Source organism: Macaca nemestrina, chromosome 9 (genome assembly GCF_043159975.1).
Source record: "Macaca nemestrina isolate mMacNem1 chromosome 9, mMacNem.hap1, whole genome shotgun sequence".
In the NCBI taxonomy this organism is placed as follows: Eukaryota; Metazoa; Chordata; class Mammalia; order Primates; family Cercopithecidae; genus Macaca; species Macaca nemestrina.
This window is the reverse complement of record NC_092133.1, coordinates 357,628-375,447: the sequence shown is the minus strand read 5'-3', so window position 1 is coordinate 375,447 and position 17,820 is coordinate 357,628. Positions and strand designations below refer to the sequence as shown.

General features: G+C 55.8%; 1 protein-coding gene and 1 pseudogene across 2 annotated transcripts in view; one reads left to right on the top strand and one right to left on the bottom strand.

The window, feature by feature from the left end:
* LOC105471164 (zinc finger protein 511) overlaps positions 1-15,629 on the top strand; it is a 42,847-nt gene extending 27,218 nt beyond the window's left edge. Inside the window, exons 1-5 of one of the 2 annotated variants that reach the window (XM_011723578.2) lie at positions 9,857-9,962; positions 13,104-13,170; positions 14,420-14,460; positions 15,046-15,176; positions 15,283-15,629. In XM_011723578.2, the coding sequence (XP_011721880.2) occupies positions 9,955-9,962; positions 13,104-13,170; positions 14,420-14,460; positions 15,046-15,176; positions 15,283-15,488 (453 nt within the window). In that variant the 5' untranslated portion in view covers positions 9,857-9,954 and the 3' untranslated portion in view covers positions 15,489-15,629. Of the gene's footprint in view, positions 1-9,856; positions 9,963-13,103; positions 13,171-14,419; positions 14,461-15,045; positions 15,177-15,282 lie in introns of those variants that run through there. The other variant, XM_071068894.1, reaches the window with a different exon arrangement.
* On the bottom strand, positions 5,799-7,280 carry LOC139356027 (barrier-to-autointegration factor pseudogene; annotated as a pseudogene).
* Positions 15,630-17,820: the final 2,191 nt, after the last annotated feature.

The following is a 17,820-nucleotide window of genomic DNA, read 5'->3' as shown; positions in this document are numbered from 1 at the left end:
ACATACCCCAGAAACACACACCAGACACACCCAAACACACCTCACACACCCTTGACCCACACACCACACACCTGACATACACACACCTGACCCACACTCCACATACCTGACACACACCCCAGAAATACACACCTCACACACCAGACATACCCAAACACACACTTCACACACACCCCACACACCCCTCAGACACACCAGACACACACACCATACACACATCACACACACCTCTTACACACACATCTGAAACACACTCCCAACTCACACCTCACACATGCCCTTGACACATACAGTTCACACACACCAGACACACCAAAACACACACACCAGACACACCCAAACACACACACCTCACACACCCCAGACACACACCTCACATACCCAAACACACACCTGACACCAGTCACACAGGAAACACACGTTTCACACACACCACACACCCAAACACACAACACACACACCCCTTAGACACACCAGACACACACACCAGACATACGCACATCACACATGCATCTCACACACACCTGAAACACACCCCGACACACACACACCTCACACACAACCCAGACACACCCACACACCTGACACCTCACACACACCCTTCACACATACATTTCACACATATGAGACGCACCAATACACACCCCGGACACACCCACGCACCTGACAGTAGACACCAGAAACACATACTGTGGGGGAAAGGAAGAGAGATCAGACTGTTACTGTGTCTATGGAGAAAAGGAAGACAGAAGAAACTCCGTTTTGATTTCTACTAAGAAAAATTGTTCTGCTTTGAGATGCTTTTAACCTGTAACTTCAGCCCCAGCCCTGTGCTCACAGAAACATGTGCTGTGTTGAATCAAGGTTTAAGGGATTTAGGCCTGTGCAGGATGTGCCTTGTTAACAGTATGTTTGCAGGCAGTATGCTTGGTAAAAGTCATTGCCATTCTCCATTCTCTATTAACATGATGCACTGAGGAAAACCACAGGGACCTCTGCCCAAGAAAGCCTGGATATTGTCCAAGGTTTCCCCTCACTAAGACAGCCTGAAATATGGCCTCGTTGGCAGGGAAATACCTTACTGTCCCCCAGCCCAACACCCGTAAAGGGTCTGTGCTGAGGAGGATTAGTAAAAGAGGAAGGCCTCTTTGCGGTTGAGATAAGAGGAAGGCCTCTGTTTCCTGCATGTGCCTGGGAATGGAATGTCTCGGTGTGAGGCTGAGCATTCATTTTATTCTGAGACAGGAGAAAACTGCCCTATGGCTGGAGTTGAGAGGCTGGCGGTGATACTGCTTTGTTACTCTTTGCTACACTGAGATGTTTGGGTAAAGAGAAACATAAATCTAGCCCACGTGCACATCCGGGCACAGTACCTTTCCTTGAACTTATTTATGACGCAGATTCCTTTGCTCACATGTTTTCCTGCTGACCTTCTCCCCACCATCACCCTGTTCTCCTGCTGCACTCCCCTTGCTGAGATAGTGAAAATAGTAATCAATAAATACTGAGGGAACTCAGAGACCAGCGCCAGTGCAGGCCCTCCGTATGCTGAGTGCCGGTCCCCTGGGCCCACTGTTCTTTCTCTATACTTTGCGTCTTATTTCTTTTCTCAGTCTCTTGTCTCCACCTGATGAGAAATACAAGGGGCAGGCCCCCTTCACATACAACTCACACACCCCACCCATACACACCCCACACACCCCTCAGACACATGCACCTCACACACACCATACACACATCACACATCTCACACACACCTGAAACACACCCCGGACATACACCTTACACACGTCCCCAGACACACCCCCACACATCTGACACATGCCAGACACACACCCCAGAAACACCACACACACCTGAACACACACACCTCACGCCACACACACCTCACACGTACCACTCCTCACACACACCTCAGACACTCACACATACACCTAACACACCTCACAAACACACCTGACACATACATCCTCAGGAAGGAGACCACTACTTCTCCTGCTGCCCCCCACTCCTTGCCTAGTTTATAAGACAGGAGAAAAAGAAAGCAGAAAGTTAAAAAGAAACAAGAGTAAAATAAATAGCCAGACAGCCTGGCGCCACCACCCAGCCCTGGTAGTTAAAGGAAAATAGTAACATTGATCCCTGACTTAAACTACTTGTGTTATCTGTAAATTCCAGACATTGTATGAGGAAGCATTGCACCACTTTCTGTTCTGTTAGCTGACGCATACAGCCCCCAGTCACGTTCCCCACGCTTGCTCGATCTATCACGACCCTTTCACGTGGACCCCTTAGAGTTGTAAGCCCTTCAAAGGGCTAGGAATTTTTGTTTGTTTGTTTTGAGAGGGAGCCTCGCTCAGTCGCCCAGGCTGGAGTGCAGTGGCGTGATCTCGGCTCACTGCAAGCTCCGCCTCCTGGGTTCCCACCATTCTCCTGCCTCAGCCTCCCGAGTAGCTGGGACTACAGGCGCCGCCACCACGCCTGGATAATTTTTTGTATTTTTAGTAGAGACGAGGTTTCACCATGTTGGCCAGGCTGGTCTTGAACTCCTGACCTCAGGTGATCCACTGCCCTTGGCCTCCCAAAGTACTAGGATTACAGGTGTGAGCCACTGCGCCTGGCCATTATTGCTGTTAACCCATGGATTATCCAGGTTTCATCCATTCGTCCACATGAACTCCTTCCAGTTTGTCAGCTGCTTACAATGTTGTGATGAACATTCTCGTTCCAGTCGTGGTGGACGTGTGCTTTTATTTCTTTTGGGTAGATACTGAAGAGTGGAATTGCCAAATTTGATGGGAAGTTGACATTTAACTTTTAAAGAAAATGCTAAAGTGTGTTTTCCAAAGTGGCCGTACCATATTACATTCCCACCTGCAGTGTAGGAGGGCTCCAGTTTCTCCACATCCTCACCGACTCTTGATATTATTATTATTTTTTTCTTGAGACAGAGTCTCCCTCTATCGCCAGGCTGGAGTGCAGTGGCGCAATCTTGGCTCATTGCAACCTCCCCTCCCAGGTTCAAATGATTCTCCTGCCTCAGGCACCCAAGTAGCTGGGACTATAGGCTCGTGCCACCACGCCTGGCTAATTTTTGTATTTTTAGTAAAGACGGGGTTTCACCTTGTTGGCCAGGCTGGTCTCAATCTCTTGACCTCGTGATCTACCCACCTCGGCCTCCCAAAGTGCTGGGATGATAAGTGTGAGCCACTGTGCCCAGCAGCCAACTCTTGATCCTTGACTTTGTCTTCTTATGCTAGCCATCGGTCTTAGCTCAGGCTGCCATAACAAATTGCCAGAGCTTGGGCGGCTTCAACAATGGAAATTTATGTTCTCTCAGCACTGGAGGCTGAGGTCTGAGATCAAGCTGTCAGCAGCTCCTGAGGCCGCTCCCTGGGTTTGTGGGTGGCCACATCTCCCTGTATCCTTACTGGTCTTCCCTTTGGCGTATCTGTGTGTCCTAATCTCTTCACATAAGGACACCAGTCCTGTTGAATTAGGGTCCACCCTAATAACCTCGTTTTACCTTACTCACATCTTTAAAAACCCACCTCCAAACATCGTCACATTCGGAGGGGTTAGGGCATCACACTATGAATTTAGGGGGGACACAGCTCATAACGCCGTCCTATAGGAGTGTAGCTGTGGTTTGAGTCCATGTCGCCCTAATGACAAGTGGTGCTGAGCATCTTCTCGGGGTGGAGTCACCATTTGTAAATCTTCTGTGGTGAAATGTCTGTGCAAATGTTTTGAATATTTTTCAGTTGGGTTGTTTGTCTTTCTATCGTTGAGTTGTAAGAGTTCGTTTTATATTCTGGGTATAAGTCTCTCTTTCTTTCTTTCTTTCTTTCCTTCCTTCCTTCCTTCCTTCCTTCCTTCCTTCCTTCCTTCTTTCTTTTCTTTTCTTTTCTTTTCTTTTCTTTTCTTTTCTTTTCTTTTCTTTTCTTTTCTTTTCTTTCTTTCTTTCTTTCTTTCTTTCTTTCTTTCTTTCTCTTTCTTTCTCTCCTTCTCTCTTTCTCTCCTTCTCTCTTTCTCTCTTTCTCTCTATTATTTTTTTGAGAAGGAGTCTTACTCTGTCAACCAGGCTGGAGTTCAGTGGCACAATACATCTCACTGCAACTTCTGCCTCCCGGATTCAAGTGATTCTCCTGCCTCAGCCTCCCTAGTAGCTGGGACTATAGGTGCACACCACCATGCTCGGCTAATTTTTGTATTTTTTTTTGTGAGACGGAGTCTTGCTCTGTGGCCCAGGCTAGAGTGCAGTGATGCAATCTCGGCTCACTGCAAGCTCCGCCTCCCGGGTTCGAGCCATTCTCCTGCCTCAGCCTCCCGAGTAGCTGGGACCACAGGCGCCGCCACCTCGCCCGGCTAATTTTTTGTATTTTTAGTAGAGACGGGGTTTCACCGTGTTAGCCAGGATGGTCTTGATCTCCTGACCTCGTGATTTGCCCGCCTTGGCCTCCCAAAGTGCTGGGATTCCAGGCGTGAGCCACTGCACCTGGCCCTTTATTTTTAATTTTAAAAAAGTTTTAATTATTATGGGTACATAATAGGTGCATATATCCATGGGGTACGTGGATGCCATGTGTAGTGATCAAATCAGGATAATTGGGGTATCCATAACCTCAAGAATATATCATTTCTTTGTGCTAACATTCTAATTCTATGCTTTTTATTAATTTAAAATATACAACAGACCAGGCATAGTGACCCATGCCTGTGATCCCAGCACTTTGGGAAGCCTAGCTGGGAGGATTGCTTGAGCCCAGGAGTTCGAGACCAGCCTGGGGACTTGTCTCATTTTACTAAAGACTAGATGTTTTAGATAATATATTGCAAACATTTTGAGTTCTGATATTTTCTCCCAAGGGTTGTTGTTGCTGTTTTGTTGAAATCAGTGGACGTGGTTTCCTCTGTAGCATGTGGCCCGGTATCTCCACCCAGTTTTTTTTTTTTTTTTTTGAGACGGAGTCTCGCTCTGTCACCCAGGCTGGAGTGCAGTGGCGCAATCTCGGCTCACTGCAAGCTCCGCCTCCCGGGTTCACGCCATTCTCCAGCCTCAGCCTCCCGAGTAGCTGGGACTACAGGCGCCCGCCACTGCACCCGGCTAATTTTTTTCTATTTTTAGTAGAGACGGGGTTTCACCATGGTCTCGATCTCCTGACCTTGTGATCCGCCCGCCTCGGCCTTCCAAAATGCTGGGATTACAGGCGTGAGCCACCGCGCCCGGCCTCCACCCAGTTTTTTTAAGCCTGTCTTCCTTGAATCACACTGGACTGTGTGGTTGTATAGCAGGACAAGCTTCAGACAAAACCCCTCAGACACCAAGTTAAAGAAGGAGAGGGTTTATTCAGCCAGGAGCTTCGGCAAGACTCACGTTTCCAACAACCGAGCTTCCCGAGTGAGCAGTTCCTGTCCCTTTTAAGGGTTCACAACTCTAAGGGGGTCCGCGTGAGAGGGTCGTGATCAATGGAGCAAGCAGTGGGTATGTGACTGGGGGCTTCGAGCACCAGTAATCAGAACGGAACAGAACAGGACAGGGATTCTCACAGTGCTTTTCCATACACTGTCCGGAATCTATAGATGACATAACCAGTTAGGTCAGGGGTTGATCTTTAACCACCAGGTCCAGGGCGTGGCAGTGGGCTGTCTGCCTGTGGATTTCATTTCCACCTTTTAGTTTTTACTTCTTCTTTCTTTGGAGGCAGAAATTGGGCATAAGACAATATGAGGGGTGGTCTCCTCCCTTAGTTGGAGACTGTGTGCACAGACCTCAGGCTGCGGAACCCACTCTGCTGGCTCCTCGAGGCGGGGCCGGGGGCACGCTCTGTGTTGATGCAGTTTTTAAGGCTCCCAGCCTCCACTTCCCACCAGGTGTCTCCTGGCTCTTCGGTGTGAATGCACAGACTTGTGTTGGGCCAGAGGGATGGGGAGAGGTTGTGCCTTCGGCTGGGACTATGTGGGAACCCAGGGAGGTTCCCTGTGACTTTCTCACTCCAGATCTGATCCCCCCGTTCAAGTTCGGGCTGGCCTGCCAATCACTGCTCATAATCCCCTTGGGGACCCCAGTTCCCTGAGCCACTGGCCTTCTGCTGCCTCCCCCGTGGAGCCCCTCGGCCACTGGGGGGTGGGTGGGAGTTTAACTGCCCAACAGGCTCCTTCTGCTGCCCAGAGACAGCCGATTTATCAAGACAGAGAGAAATTGCAACACAGAAAGTTTAATTCACGCAGAGCCGGCTGAATGGGAGACTGGAGTTTTATTACTACTCAAATTTTAAAGGAGAATTTGGTGGGTAGTGGTTGGGAAGTGGGGAGTCCTGATGGGTTGGGTTGCAGATGAAATCACAGGGAGCTGAGCCTGTCCTTTTGTGCTTCCTAAGTGGGGGCCACAAGACGAGATGAGCCGGTTCACGGATCTGGGTGGCACCAGCTGTTCCACCAAGTTCAGAGTCCGAAAAATGTCCCGAGCACCAATCTTAGGTTTTACAATAGTGACGTTTTCCCTAAGAGTAATTGGGGAGGTTTAGAATCTCGTGGCCTCCAGCTGCCTGACTCCTAAACCATAATTTCCTTTTTATTTTACTTTTTTTTCTTTCATGAAAGCCACTGACTTTCTTGATCTAAAGAACTTTACAAGGACAGTGACTGTCCTGCCAAAAAAGAGCCAAATGGTATCAAATGGACTGAAAGTGAGGGTGGGGGTGAGGGACGGGGCCAGGAGTCCATTCAGGAAAGCTGGTAACTGTCGCCAGGCAACTGGCAAGGGAAAAAGGAAGTGGGAGTCCTGCAAGAACGAGAATCCAAAAAAGTTGAAATGGTTAGGGGAGAAAACTCCCAAAAGATCCCAGAGTACGTTGGAGGTGAGTATGGCAGTAGCAATCTTTTCCTTTGCAGAGGACAGGGGAGGAGTCCCTGCTCAGCTGTAAACTCTGCATGAGGGCTGGGGATCGAGAGCTTCCCGGAGAGCATCACAAGAAGGCGTCACATGCTCTCGAAGGCATCCGAAGTCCCGGGACTGCTTGGCGTTGGCACCACGAGTCCTTCGGCCACTCTCGGAACAGGTTTTCATCTTTCCTCAGCACCAGAAACTGGCCAAGGACAACATAGGCCTTGTCAAAGCCCCTTTCCTCCAGCTTCTTGCCCAGGACTTCACCCATCCCGGCCAGGCTCCCCACTGGCTTTTCCCCCATGGGCTCTGCCCTGAAGTCTCAGTGCTTTTGGGAGCTTGGCATCTTGATCAGGCTTAATCGGCAACTTCAGTTCCCGTAACGGTTCCTCCCGCCACCTGGCCACTCCCGCCGATGCCTCAAGCCACTAGAAGTTTCCTAAACCATAATTTCCAATCTTGTGGCTACTTTGTTAGTTTTGTAAAGGCAGTCTGGTCCCCAGGCAAGAAGGGAGTTTGTTCAGGAAAGGGCTGTTTTCATCTTTGTTTTAACATTAAACTGTAAACTAAGATCCTCCCAAAGTTGTGTGACCTGCACCCAGGAAAGAACAAGGACAGGCTGGAGGTTAGAAGTAAGATGGAGTCGGTTAGGTCAGATTCACCATCATAGCTTCTGCAAAGGTGGTTTCAGGAACAGCCCCAGCAAGAAGCCCCCGGGAACGTCTGTTCTCACCCAAGCCCAGCTGCCTCTTCGGGTGACCACTCCTCAGCAGCTCAGACGCTGCGGGTCGCGCTGGAAAGCCCGGAGTTGGCCGTTCTTGAGGGCCCTCACTCCACCCGCTTGGAAGCACTGCCCCCACTTGTGTCTGCACATGAAGCTCTGGGAGGAACCCATACCCTGCAGCCGGCGGGCTCAGAGCCCCCAACAGTAGCTGCCCACTGGGGGCTGTCGAGGAAAAGAGTAAAATCCTGTAAAATACTTGGAGAGTGATTCCGAGCCAAATATGAGTGAAGGAAGGCCCATGACGCCGTCTCAGGAGATCCTGAGAACACCTGCGGCCCGAGGGGTTGGGGTGCAGCTGGTTTGGGTTGGGGTGCAGTTGGTTTCATACACGTTCGGGACACGAGACATCACTCAGTACACGGGAGATGTATATTGGTTTGGTCCGGAAAGGCGGGGGGTGTCCAGGTCATTGGTGGATTCAGTAATTTTCCAATTGACAATTGGTCAAAAGAGTTAAGTTATTGTCTAAAGACCTAGAATCAATAGCAGGGAAAGTCAGGATTAAGACAAGGCGTTGTGGAGACCAAGTTTATGCAGATAGAATCAATAAAAGGGACTATTTCTTGTCAGACTTAAAGAGTCTGTTCTTTCAGTCTTAAGGTCTCTGTTTTAATGTTAATGCTGGTCCGTTTTGCCTGAATTCCAAAAGGAGGAGAGGGTACAATGAGGCCTGTCAGACCCCCACTTCCCACTGTGGCCTGAACTAGTTTGTAGGTTAACGGTGGAATGCCCTTGGCCTAGGGAGGTCCATCAGTCGGGTGGGGTTGGGGAAGATTGGAATCTTTTTTGTTTCACAGGGTGTGCCAGGGATGGCTAAGGACAGTGGTCAGGGCCAGGTGTGGTGGCTCACGCCTATAATCCCAGCACTTTGGGAGCCCGAAATGGGTGGATTACTTAGGTCAGGAGTTCGAGACCAGCCTGGGCAACATGGTGAAACCTTGTATCTATTAAAAATACAAAAATTAGCTGGACACGGTGGTGCGTGTCTGTAATCCCAGCTACTCGGGAGGCTGAGGCGGGAGAATCACTTGAACCCGGGAGGCGGAGGTTGCAGTGAGCTGAGATTGCACCACCGCACTCCAGCCTGGGCAACGGAGTGAGACTCTGTCTCAAAAAAAAATAAAAACATAAAAAAGGCAATCAGGGCACTGGGCCCCGTGGAGTGGCAGACCTCAGCCACACAGCATGTAAGACTCCTCAGGCTGGTGTGGCCAGAAAGGAAGGACTGGCCGGAGCGCCTGGCAGCGGTGGGGAAGGTGGTGGGGTTGGGGGTGAGGGTTCCGTGATGGTGGAGCTGAGCCGGTACAGTGCTGCCGCAGGTGGTGGGCAGGGGCGGGTGTGATAGGCAGGTGGGGTGGGGCTGGATGGGGGATTGATTTGTCACGCCCACCTGAGGAAGGAAGCACTTCAACAGAGGTGGGGACAGCCGCCCACGACACCCCTCCATGGGGACAGCCGCCCGTGACACCCCTCCATGGGGACAGCCGCCCACGACACCCCTCCATGGGGACAGCCGCCCACGACACCCCTCCATGGGGACAGCCGCCCACGACACCCCTCCATGGGGACAGCCGCCCACGACACCCTTCCAAGGGGACAGCCGCCCACGACACCCCTCCCACGACACCCCTCCAGGGGGCAGCCACCCATGACACCCCTCCATGGGGACAGCCGCCCACGACACCCTTCCAAGGGGACAGCCACCCACGACACCCCTCCCACGACACCCCTCCATGGGGACAGCTGCCTGCGACACCCCTCCAAGTTGCCTTGGCTGTGAGCTCAGTTCAGCCTTCATGACAAGCAGGTTTTTGTTGTTGTTGTTGTTGTTTTGTTTTGTTTTTTTACGGAGTTTCGCTCTTTGCTGCCCTGCAGTGGCGCCATCTTGGCTCACTGCAACCTCCACCTCCCAGGTTCAAGCGATTCTCCTGCCTCAGCCTCCCAAAGTGCTGGGATTACAGGCCTGAGCCACCGCGCCCGGCCACCAAGCGGGTTTTTAAAGGCAAACTTCTTCCTCAGTCAGGTGTGGCAGGCCCTGAGGGGGCGGCTGGGTGTCCCCACTCAGATCCAGGCCCGAGTGGGCCGGGCGGCTGCAGAGCCAGTCACTTGGGCTGCGCAGGATGGGATCCCTGACTCCGACCTCTGTCCTGACACGCCCCAAGCGGCAGCAATAAAGCCCCAAGCAGCCTGGGCCTGGGCAGGAGGAGCTGGGCCGGGTGCCAGATACTGGGATCAGCCACTGCAGCTCCCTGAGCACTCTCTCCACAGAGACGGGGACCCAGACATGAGGAGGTAATGCCCACCATCCCTGAGCCCCGATCCCCACCCCACCCAAACCTGGAGGCCTGGCCCTTAGCCAGAGGGGGCCCGGCCGTGCTGCGCTCGGGGACCTGGTTCAGGGGAGTGTGCAGGTGGGAGGGAGAAGGAGGGGCCCTCTGAGGGTCTGGGGTCTGCCACCAGGCTCCACCTCCTCTGGGGCTCCAAACGCATGAGACAGTGCCTTGCCCCTTGGTTCCCCTGGCCTGGTGGAGAATCACCCAGAACAAGGAAGGGGGTGGTGCCAGGCTGAAACCAGCAGGCCTGTGACTGCCCAACAGGAAGGGGGCTGGGGCCAGGGCGTGGCTGTGATTTGGAGCTCAGGGAAACACCCGGGCTCCTGCTGGACCCTGGAATCAGAGGCTGCCTTCCTTCTGTGGGGGTGTCCCTCTTCCCCCTCCTTCTATGGGGGTCCCCCCTCCTGTGGAGGTGCCCTCCTCCTCTTCCTCCTCCTCTAAGCCCGGGCCCTCCTGCCCCTCCTCTCCTGGTGTTTCTCCCTTGTAGAGAGGTGGCCTCTGGGTGGCGTGGGGGACCCTTTGGTGCCCAGAGCCATTTGTCTGGAGAGGGGACCCTCGGAGTCCCACAGTCTGGCTGCTTGGCAGTCACCACCAACCATTGTTCTAGGGGCTACCGTGTCCTGAATTCTGGGCCCCCAGGCTGTGTGTCGGGGAGGTGGGCTCCAGGGGTGGCCCAGGCAGCACGGCAGTGGGAGTGGGGTCCAATGCCCGGACAAGAGCCCCTGCCCAGCATCAGAACCAGCTGGGGGTCCTGAGGAGAAGCAGGGCCCCTGAACCAGACCAGGCCAGGCCCCGACCCCGGGCTGTCTGGGGCATCCCCCCTGCCCTTTGACCTCCTCCCATGGTGGCTGAGTCACCCAGAGAAGGGGCAAAGGTCCCTGTGGAGCTGCAATCCAGGCCTGTAGGGCGTCCCAGACACTGACTCTTCTGCCTCCGCAGAAGTAGCTGGGATTACAGGCTTGTGCCACCACCCCAGCTAAGTGGTTTTTTTTTTTTTTTTTTTGAGACAGTCTTGCTCTGTCGCCCAGGCTGGAGTGAGTGCAGTGGCTCGATCTTGGCTTACTGCAACCTCCACCTCCTAGGTTCAAGCGATTCTCTGGCCTCAACCTCCCAAGTAGCTAGGATTACAGGCACCTGCCTCCACGCCTGGCTAATTTTTTTTTTTTTTTGTATTTTTAGTAGAGACGAGGTTTCACCATGTTGGCCAGGCTGGTTCCAAATGCCTAACCTCAAGTGGTCTGTTGCCTCAGCCTCCCCAAGTGCTGGGATTACAGGCGTGAGCCACCGCGCCCGGGCAGTTTCATATTTTCAGTAGAGACGGAGTTTTGCCATGTTGGCCAGGCTGGTTTCAAACTCCTGACCTCAGGTGATCTGCCCACCTCGGCCTCCCAAAGTTCTGGGATTATGGGTGTGAACCACCGTGCCCAGCCCCAGGCACCCTTGACTGCAGCCATGCTGAGCCCCGTGCAGACCCAGAGCCTCACCCCACCCCCAAGACCACCCCACCCTGAGAGACCGAAGCCTCCCCAGACAGAAGCCTCCCCACAGGGGCCTGAAGAGACAAGACTGAACCACACCACACATGCCCACACACACACGCCCGCACACACACACCCGCACACACACACGCCTGCACACACACACGCCTGCACACACACACCCGCACACACACACTCCCAAACCCTCACTCTACACCACACCACACGCACCCACCCACACGCGCACATACACACGCACACACACACGCGCACACACACACCCGCACACACACACTCCCAAACCCTCTACACCACACCACATACGCACGTGCACACACACGCCTGCACACACACATGCCTGCACACACACACGTGCATGCACACACACACATGCACGCACACACACAGTCCCAAACCCTCACACTCTACACCACACACACACACATGCACACAGCACACGCCCACCCCAAACCCTCATGCTCCACACCAGACACAACATACATATGCGTCCAACACACATGCACACATGCATGCACACAGCACACATACACCCCTAAACCCTCACGCTCCACACCACACACAACATACGGATCCAATACACACACAAGCACACACATGCACACAGCACACACATCCCCAAACCCTCACACTCCACACACAACATACACATTCATCCACTACACACACACCACACACACTCCCCAAACACACAGAAGATACATGCATATCTACCAGGCACACGCACGCACACAGCACACACACACACCCAAGCCTACACACTCCACACCACACACAACATACACATGCATCCATCACACACACAACACACATAACATACATACAACACACGGACTCCCAAACCCACACACTCCACACCATGCACAACATACACATCCACCACGCACACTCAAGCACACGGTGCACACACACCCAAACACACCACCCACAGCATACACGCACACCCACCATGCACATAGTCCACACCCACAAAACACATGTGCACATACAACATATATGCACACCCCCCACCACATACACAAACACACACGTCCCGTGTCCAAACAGACCTGACACCCTGCCTGCCTGCCTAACAGTGCTGCCATGCACCCCTGAGCCCTCCAGCCGTGGCCCCACAGCTCTGGGACACAGCGGGTGCCCGCCTGCGGCAGTGTGCAGCCTCAGGGCTCTGTGGGTATGGGGCTGTGGGCCCCCGCTGTGCCATACCCTCCCATACCCCAATCTGTGTGCAAGTGTGTTCACGTGTCCCCACGTGGAGGGTGGCAGAAAGGCGCAGCAGAACCTCTGGAGTTTCCGAGCCAACCACCAGTGCCTGCTACAGTGGGGTCTGCCCAGACTGTGGGGAGCAGGGTCTGGGGCTGGGGCTGTGGGCTCTGGCCTGAGCGGGGCTGGAGGCAGGTGGGCCTGGGGCTTCTCCCCGCTCTGTGCCTGTGTGTTGGCCCATGTGAGCAGAGTCCAGTAAAACCACTTGCCCTCCCAAGGAAGAACCCAGCCCAGGCCTCCCAGCTGCCCATTGGGTGCTGCCTGGAGTTCAGGGGAGGTGGGACTGATGGCCAGGCTCGGCCCTTCCCCTACCCCACACTTTCCTCTCTGGCCCCCCTCAGGGTCCTCATGGTCACCAGCCTGGTGGCTGTGCTGCTGTGGGAGGCAGGTGCGGCCTCAGCACCCAAGGTAGGTGTGAGCCCCTCCCATCTGGCCACCAACTCCAGTTGTCACCTTCTGCCCCCACAGCAGGAGATGTGGACAAAGGTCCCCTCTTCCGTCTTCAAACCCCAGGCTGGCCTAGGAGAGAGGCGCGGGTGCGCTCATGACTCTTGATGCCTGGGCACCTGAGGACGAGGAGGGGGCAGGCTTCCCTTCACTGGGGTCAGATGGACAGGCCTCAGGACACCCAGGTGGAGGAGGTGGGGCCAGATGAACCCACGTGATCTCAGGTGGAGGAGGGCCTGGATGACACCCCTTGATGCTCACCTGGGCCCTGAAGGCCAGAGGTGACTCCATGTGCCGGCAGCTCAGCTGTGCTGTCTGTGCTGACAGTGGTGTCCTTGGCTGGGACTATGCCTGGGGATGTGCCCTGTTCCCTGGCCCATGTCAAGACCACTCAGTCTTGCACACCTGTCATGGATCAGGAGGAAGGAGGCCCACACCTTCCTTGACTGGAGACGCAGGAACGTGGGCACAGCCTCCCACAGTGCTGGTCCTCCCCTGGGGTCACTGGCCCTCTCCGGGGTCACTGGTCCTCCCCGGGGCCACTGGTCCTCCCCTGGGGTCACTGGTCCTCCCCGGGGTCACTGGTCCTCCCCTGGGGTCACTGATCCTCCGCTGAGATCACTGGTCCTCCCTGGGGTCACTGGTCCTCCACCGAGATCACTGGTCCTCCCCAGGGTCACTGGTCCTCCGCTGAGATCACTGGTCCTCCCCAGGGTCACTGGTCCTCCACTGGGGTCACCTGCTTTGCTCTCCTGTTTGTCCTTTGCCCCACTGAGGGTGGCTGGGCTTAGAGAACTGACAACTAAGGTTAGCTGGGCTCGGAGCAGCTGACCGCCTTCTCTAGGCACCTGCCAGGGAGGAGACACAGCCCCAACCAGTCACCTCAGAAACCAGCCAGTGCGCTGACAGCTGGGGTGGGGAGTGCTAGGTCGGGGATATCGTGCCAGGTTACATCCCAGTCCTGTGCCGCCCCAGGCCCGGCCAGAATTCCAGGCCAGCTGGTCATCTGCACACAGGCCAGCAGCCTCACTCCCGGCTTGCAATCCCGACACCCGAGAGTGGTACACCCACTAGAGATGCTCGGGCTGTGCCGAGCTGGCCCTGTCCCCACCCCTGCAGCCCCAGGTGGGCCTCGGAGCAGCCTCTCCCTAGGTGTCCTCCATCCGTGTGGACTGTGGCTGAGCCCACACCTGTGACTCTCCCTATCAAGGTCCACGTCAAACACTGGCCCTCAGAGCAGGAGGCAGAGAAGTAAGTCCCCCCAGCCCCACCTGCCCATCCCCACCCCCGCCATTCCCTGAAGCTATGGCCGGATCATCTGGGCCCTTCCTGAACCTGGAGTGCACGAGAAGGATGCAGAGGGGAACCCTGTCCAGCAGCTTTCGGAAGGAGGCGGCACTCCAGCCTCACGGGGATCTGTCAACAGCCCCCGTGCAGGGAGAAGAGAGTACAGCCAGAGGGCTTGGGGCTCCCGGGCTACCCCCACTCAGCTTCCCCACGGCCTCCAGGGCAGCTTGTACCCCACAGCCGGTGGCTGCAGCCAGGGTGGCTCAGTCTTGGCTCCTGAGGTTTCCCCACATCCACATCTTTGGGACGCTGCTCAACCAAGGCTCTGACCACTGCCCCCCACCCAGTGGCCCAGGGACGTGGTGTGGAAGCCTGGCCGGGAGCACTGTGGGGGCCACTCATCACTGCGGCTCTTGAGAGAGGGGCTTGTCCTGGGGCTGCTGGTGGTGGGGGCTGGAGTGGCTGCCCCGGGATGGTGGGCACCCTCCTGCGGGGGGTTCTGTCCCCCTCCCCCACCTGCGTGTGGACAAGACCGAACTGTGCCAGCAGGGCCTGGGGCGCCCGTGTGGTGGAGCCTCCAGAGAAGGACGACCAGCTGGTGGGGCTGCTCCCTGTCCTGAAGCCGAAGCTCTTGACCGCTGAGAAGTCACCAGATCAGGGCAGGGGCCCCGTCCTTCCAGGTGGGCACGAGGCCACAGCAGCAAAGCCTGCTTGTGGGGTTGGCTTGGACAGACCAAGGGTCTCGGGAGAGAAACTGAGGCTATCCCTTCATCTGCTTGTCCCTAGGCATTAAGGCCTCGGTGGAGACCGAGGACATCCTGGGCCATGTCCTAAGCCCCCAGCAGGGTCCTGAGCCCGACCATGACAGCCTGCACCACCCTCCGCCCGAGGAGGACCAGGGCGAGGAGGGGCCTCGGTTGTGGGTGATGCCAAATCGCCAGGTGCTCCGGGGACCGGAGGAAGACCAAGACCACATGTACCACCCCCAGTAGGGCTCCAGGGGCCACCACTGCCCCTCCCTGTCCCACGGCCCAGGCTGTTGGGACTGGAACCCTTCCTACCCTCCCCCTGCCAGAGGTAGGCAAATAAACCCCAGCAGGCCGGGCGAGGTGGCTCACGCCTGTAATTCCAGCACTTTTGGAGGCTGAGGCGGGCGGATCACCTGAAATCAGGAGCTCCAGACCAGCCTGGGCAACATGGTGAAATCCTGTCTCTACTAAAAATACAAAAATTAGCCGGGTATGGTGCCAGGCGCCTGTAATCCCAGCTACTTGGGAGGCTGAGTCAGGAGAATCGCTTGAATCTGGGAGGGGGAGGTTGCACTGAGCTGAGATCGCGCCATTGCACTCCAGGCTGGGCAACAGAGCAAGACTTCGTCTCAAAAAAATAAATAATAAATAATAAACCCCTGCAAACAGGCAGGAGGCCACACGCCCTGGAAGACTGGTGACCGGGGCCCAGCCTGCTCTGCCCAGGAGAAGTAAGGGCTGCACAAGGCCCAGGTGACCCCTGGCTCCCAGAACGTTGCACTACCCCCAGGTCCCCTCCTTGTATACCGGGATGCTGAGGGGTGTGGCAGCAGTTAGGGGCTGGGACCAGAGGGCACCCGTGGGACCAGTCTCAGCCGGGAAAGAGCTCACCCTGGGCTCCCCACAGCAGGGGCCTGAGACAGGGCCAGGGGAGGAGGGAGGCCGAGTGCCTGGGGCTCAGGGCCCAGCTGGACGGACGGGCATGTGCTCAGGTGGAAGGTGCACAGGTCTCAGGTGAAGGGGGCAGACCCAGGCCCAGGACGTGGTCTTTCTGCCCTCCTGACGTTCTGTGCAGCTCCCACTCTGGGTGCCCATCCTGCCCTGCCTGGCCCAGCAGGCCCAATGCTGCAGCGCAGGTCCAGGCTGCTGCAGTCACTCACACGCCACGTGTCCTGGGCACATGCAAATATGGGTGGGGTTCCTGCATGGCGATCTCATCCCTATGGTGAGAGAGAAGCACCCGGTGCCAAGCCTGGGGCTGAGCCACACACATTTGCCAGCTCCAGCAGCTAAGACACAACAGAGCAAGGGAGAGAGGCCACCCAAACCTCCATCCTGCCATGCTCAGCCCTTGTGCGGCCACTCAGGGGGCCGAGGGTTTGCCTAGGTGCGGAAGAGCTCCCTGCACCGCCGGCAAGTCCCCTGCTCTCCCAGGACACAAACGGCTGAGAGTAACTGCCCAAGGGTGCCCCATGGCGTCCCACAGTGTAAGAGCTGTTACCCTGGCTTACGGATGAGCTGGAGAGGCCAGTGACCTTTGAGGTTCTGTCCTGAAAGGGCCAGAGCTGGGCTCCCCGTCTCCCTCTTGGCAGCTTCCCCTGTCATCCTGATAAGAACATGGGGTGGGAGGGCATTGAGGGATCAACACGCTCAGGGCGGAGGTCTGGGCAGCTCCTTCCCCGCTCCCGGGGCCCCAGGCAGGGAGAAGACCCTGGATCTCCGGGGTCGCAGGAGGGTCTGGCCCTAGACAGCCCAAGCTGGTGTTTGTGGCTTTTTTTTTTTTAAAGCTATCTTGATTTTATTTTGTTTTGCCCATTACTTTGTTTTTTTCTCATGATTTCATTAGTTTGCTCATATATGGTTTCATTTACATAAAATGCTAGAGAGGGCACCCTAGCCCCAGAGGCCCATCTGTGGGGCTGAAACGGGATGGGCGAGGGTGTGTGGAATCAGCTCGCACACTTCTGATGTCAGACCACAACGTGGCCATGGGGTCTGGAGACGGGCAGTGACTGGCCAGGCAAGTACGAGGCCCATGGGGCCAAGGCTGACCGCTAGTGAGCACGGAGAAGGCCTTGGCTGCCATCTGGGGGCAGCAGGCGGACAGGTCCCCGGAGTCTACAGCGAAGCCCAGACAGGATCCCTTCCCCAGACTTGGAGCCAGATCTCAGCTGGGTGGGGGGCTTGCCTGCACTCCCAAGGTTCTCCTGTGGTCCGGAGTGTGGGTCTGGGACCCTGGGACTTGCCCCCTGGAACCCCAGGGACACCAGCCCCTGGCCCTGGGGGAGCCCCTGTCATCCCCGCTCCTGCCCTTGGTCCCTCAAAGTCCAGCCCTGCCCCATCTTCCTCCTGTACCTGTCACTGAGGCAAGTTCTGGGGAGCAGGGGGAGGGTCCTGGGGAGAGGCCCAGGGTCTGGAAAGTAGCGGGTGGTTATTCTTCCCCATCCTTGGAGACCAGTCCAAGCATCCCATAGGGAAGCCTCCAGGCGCCCCCTTTCAGGAGCCCCCTGCATCCCACCTCTGCCCGGCACTGGGCTCCAAATGACCTCGTGTCCTTTACCTCCCCTGCCTGCCA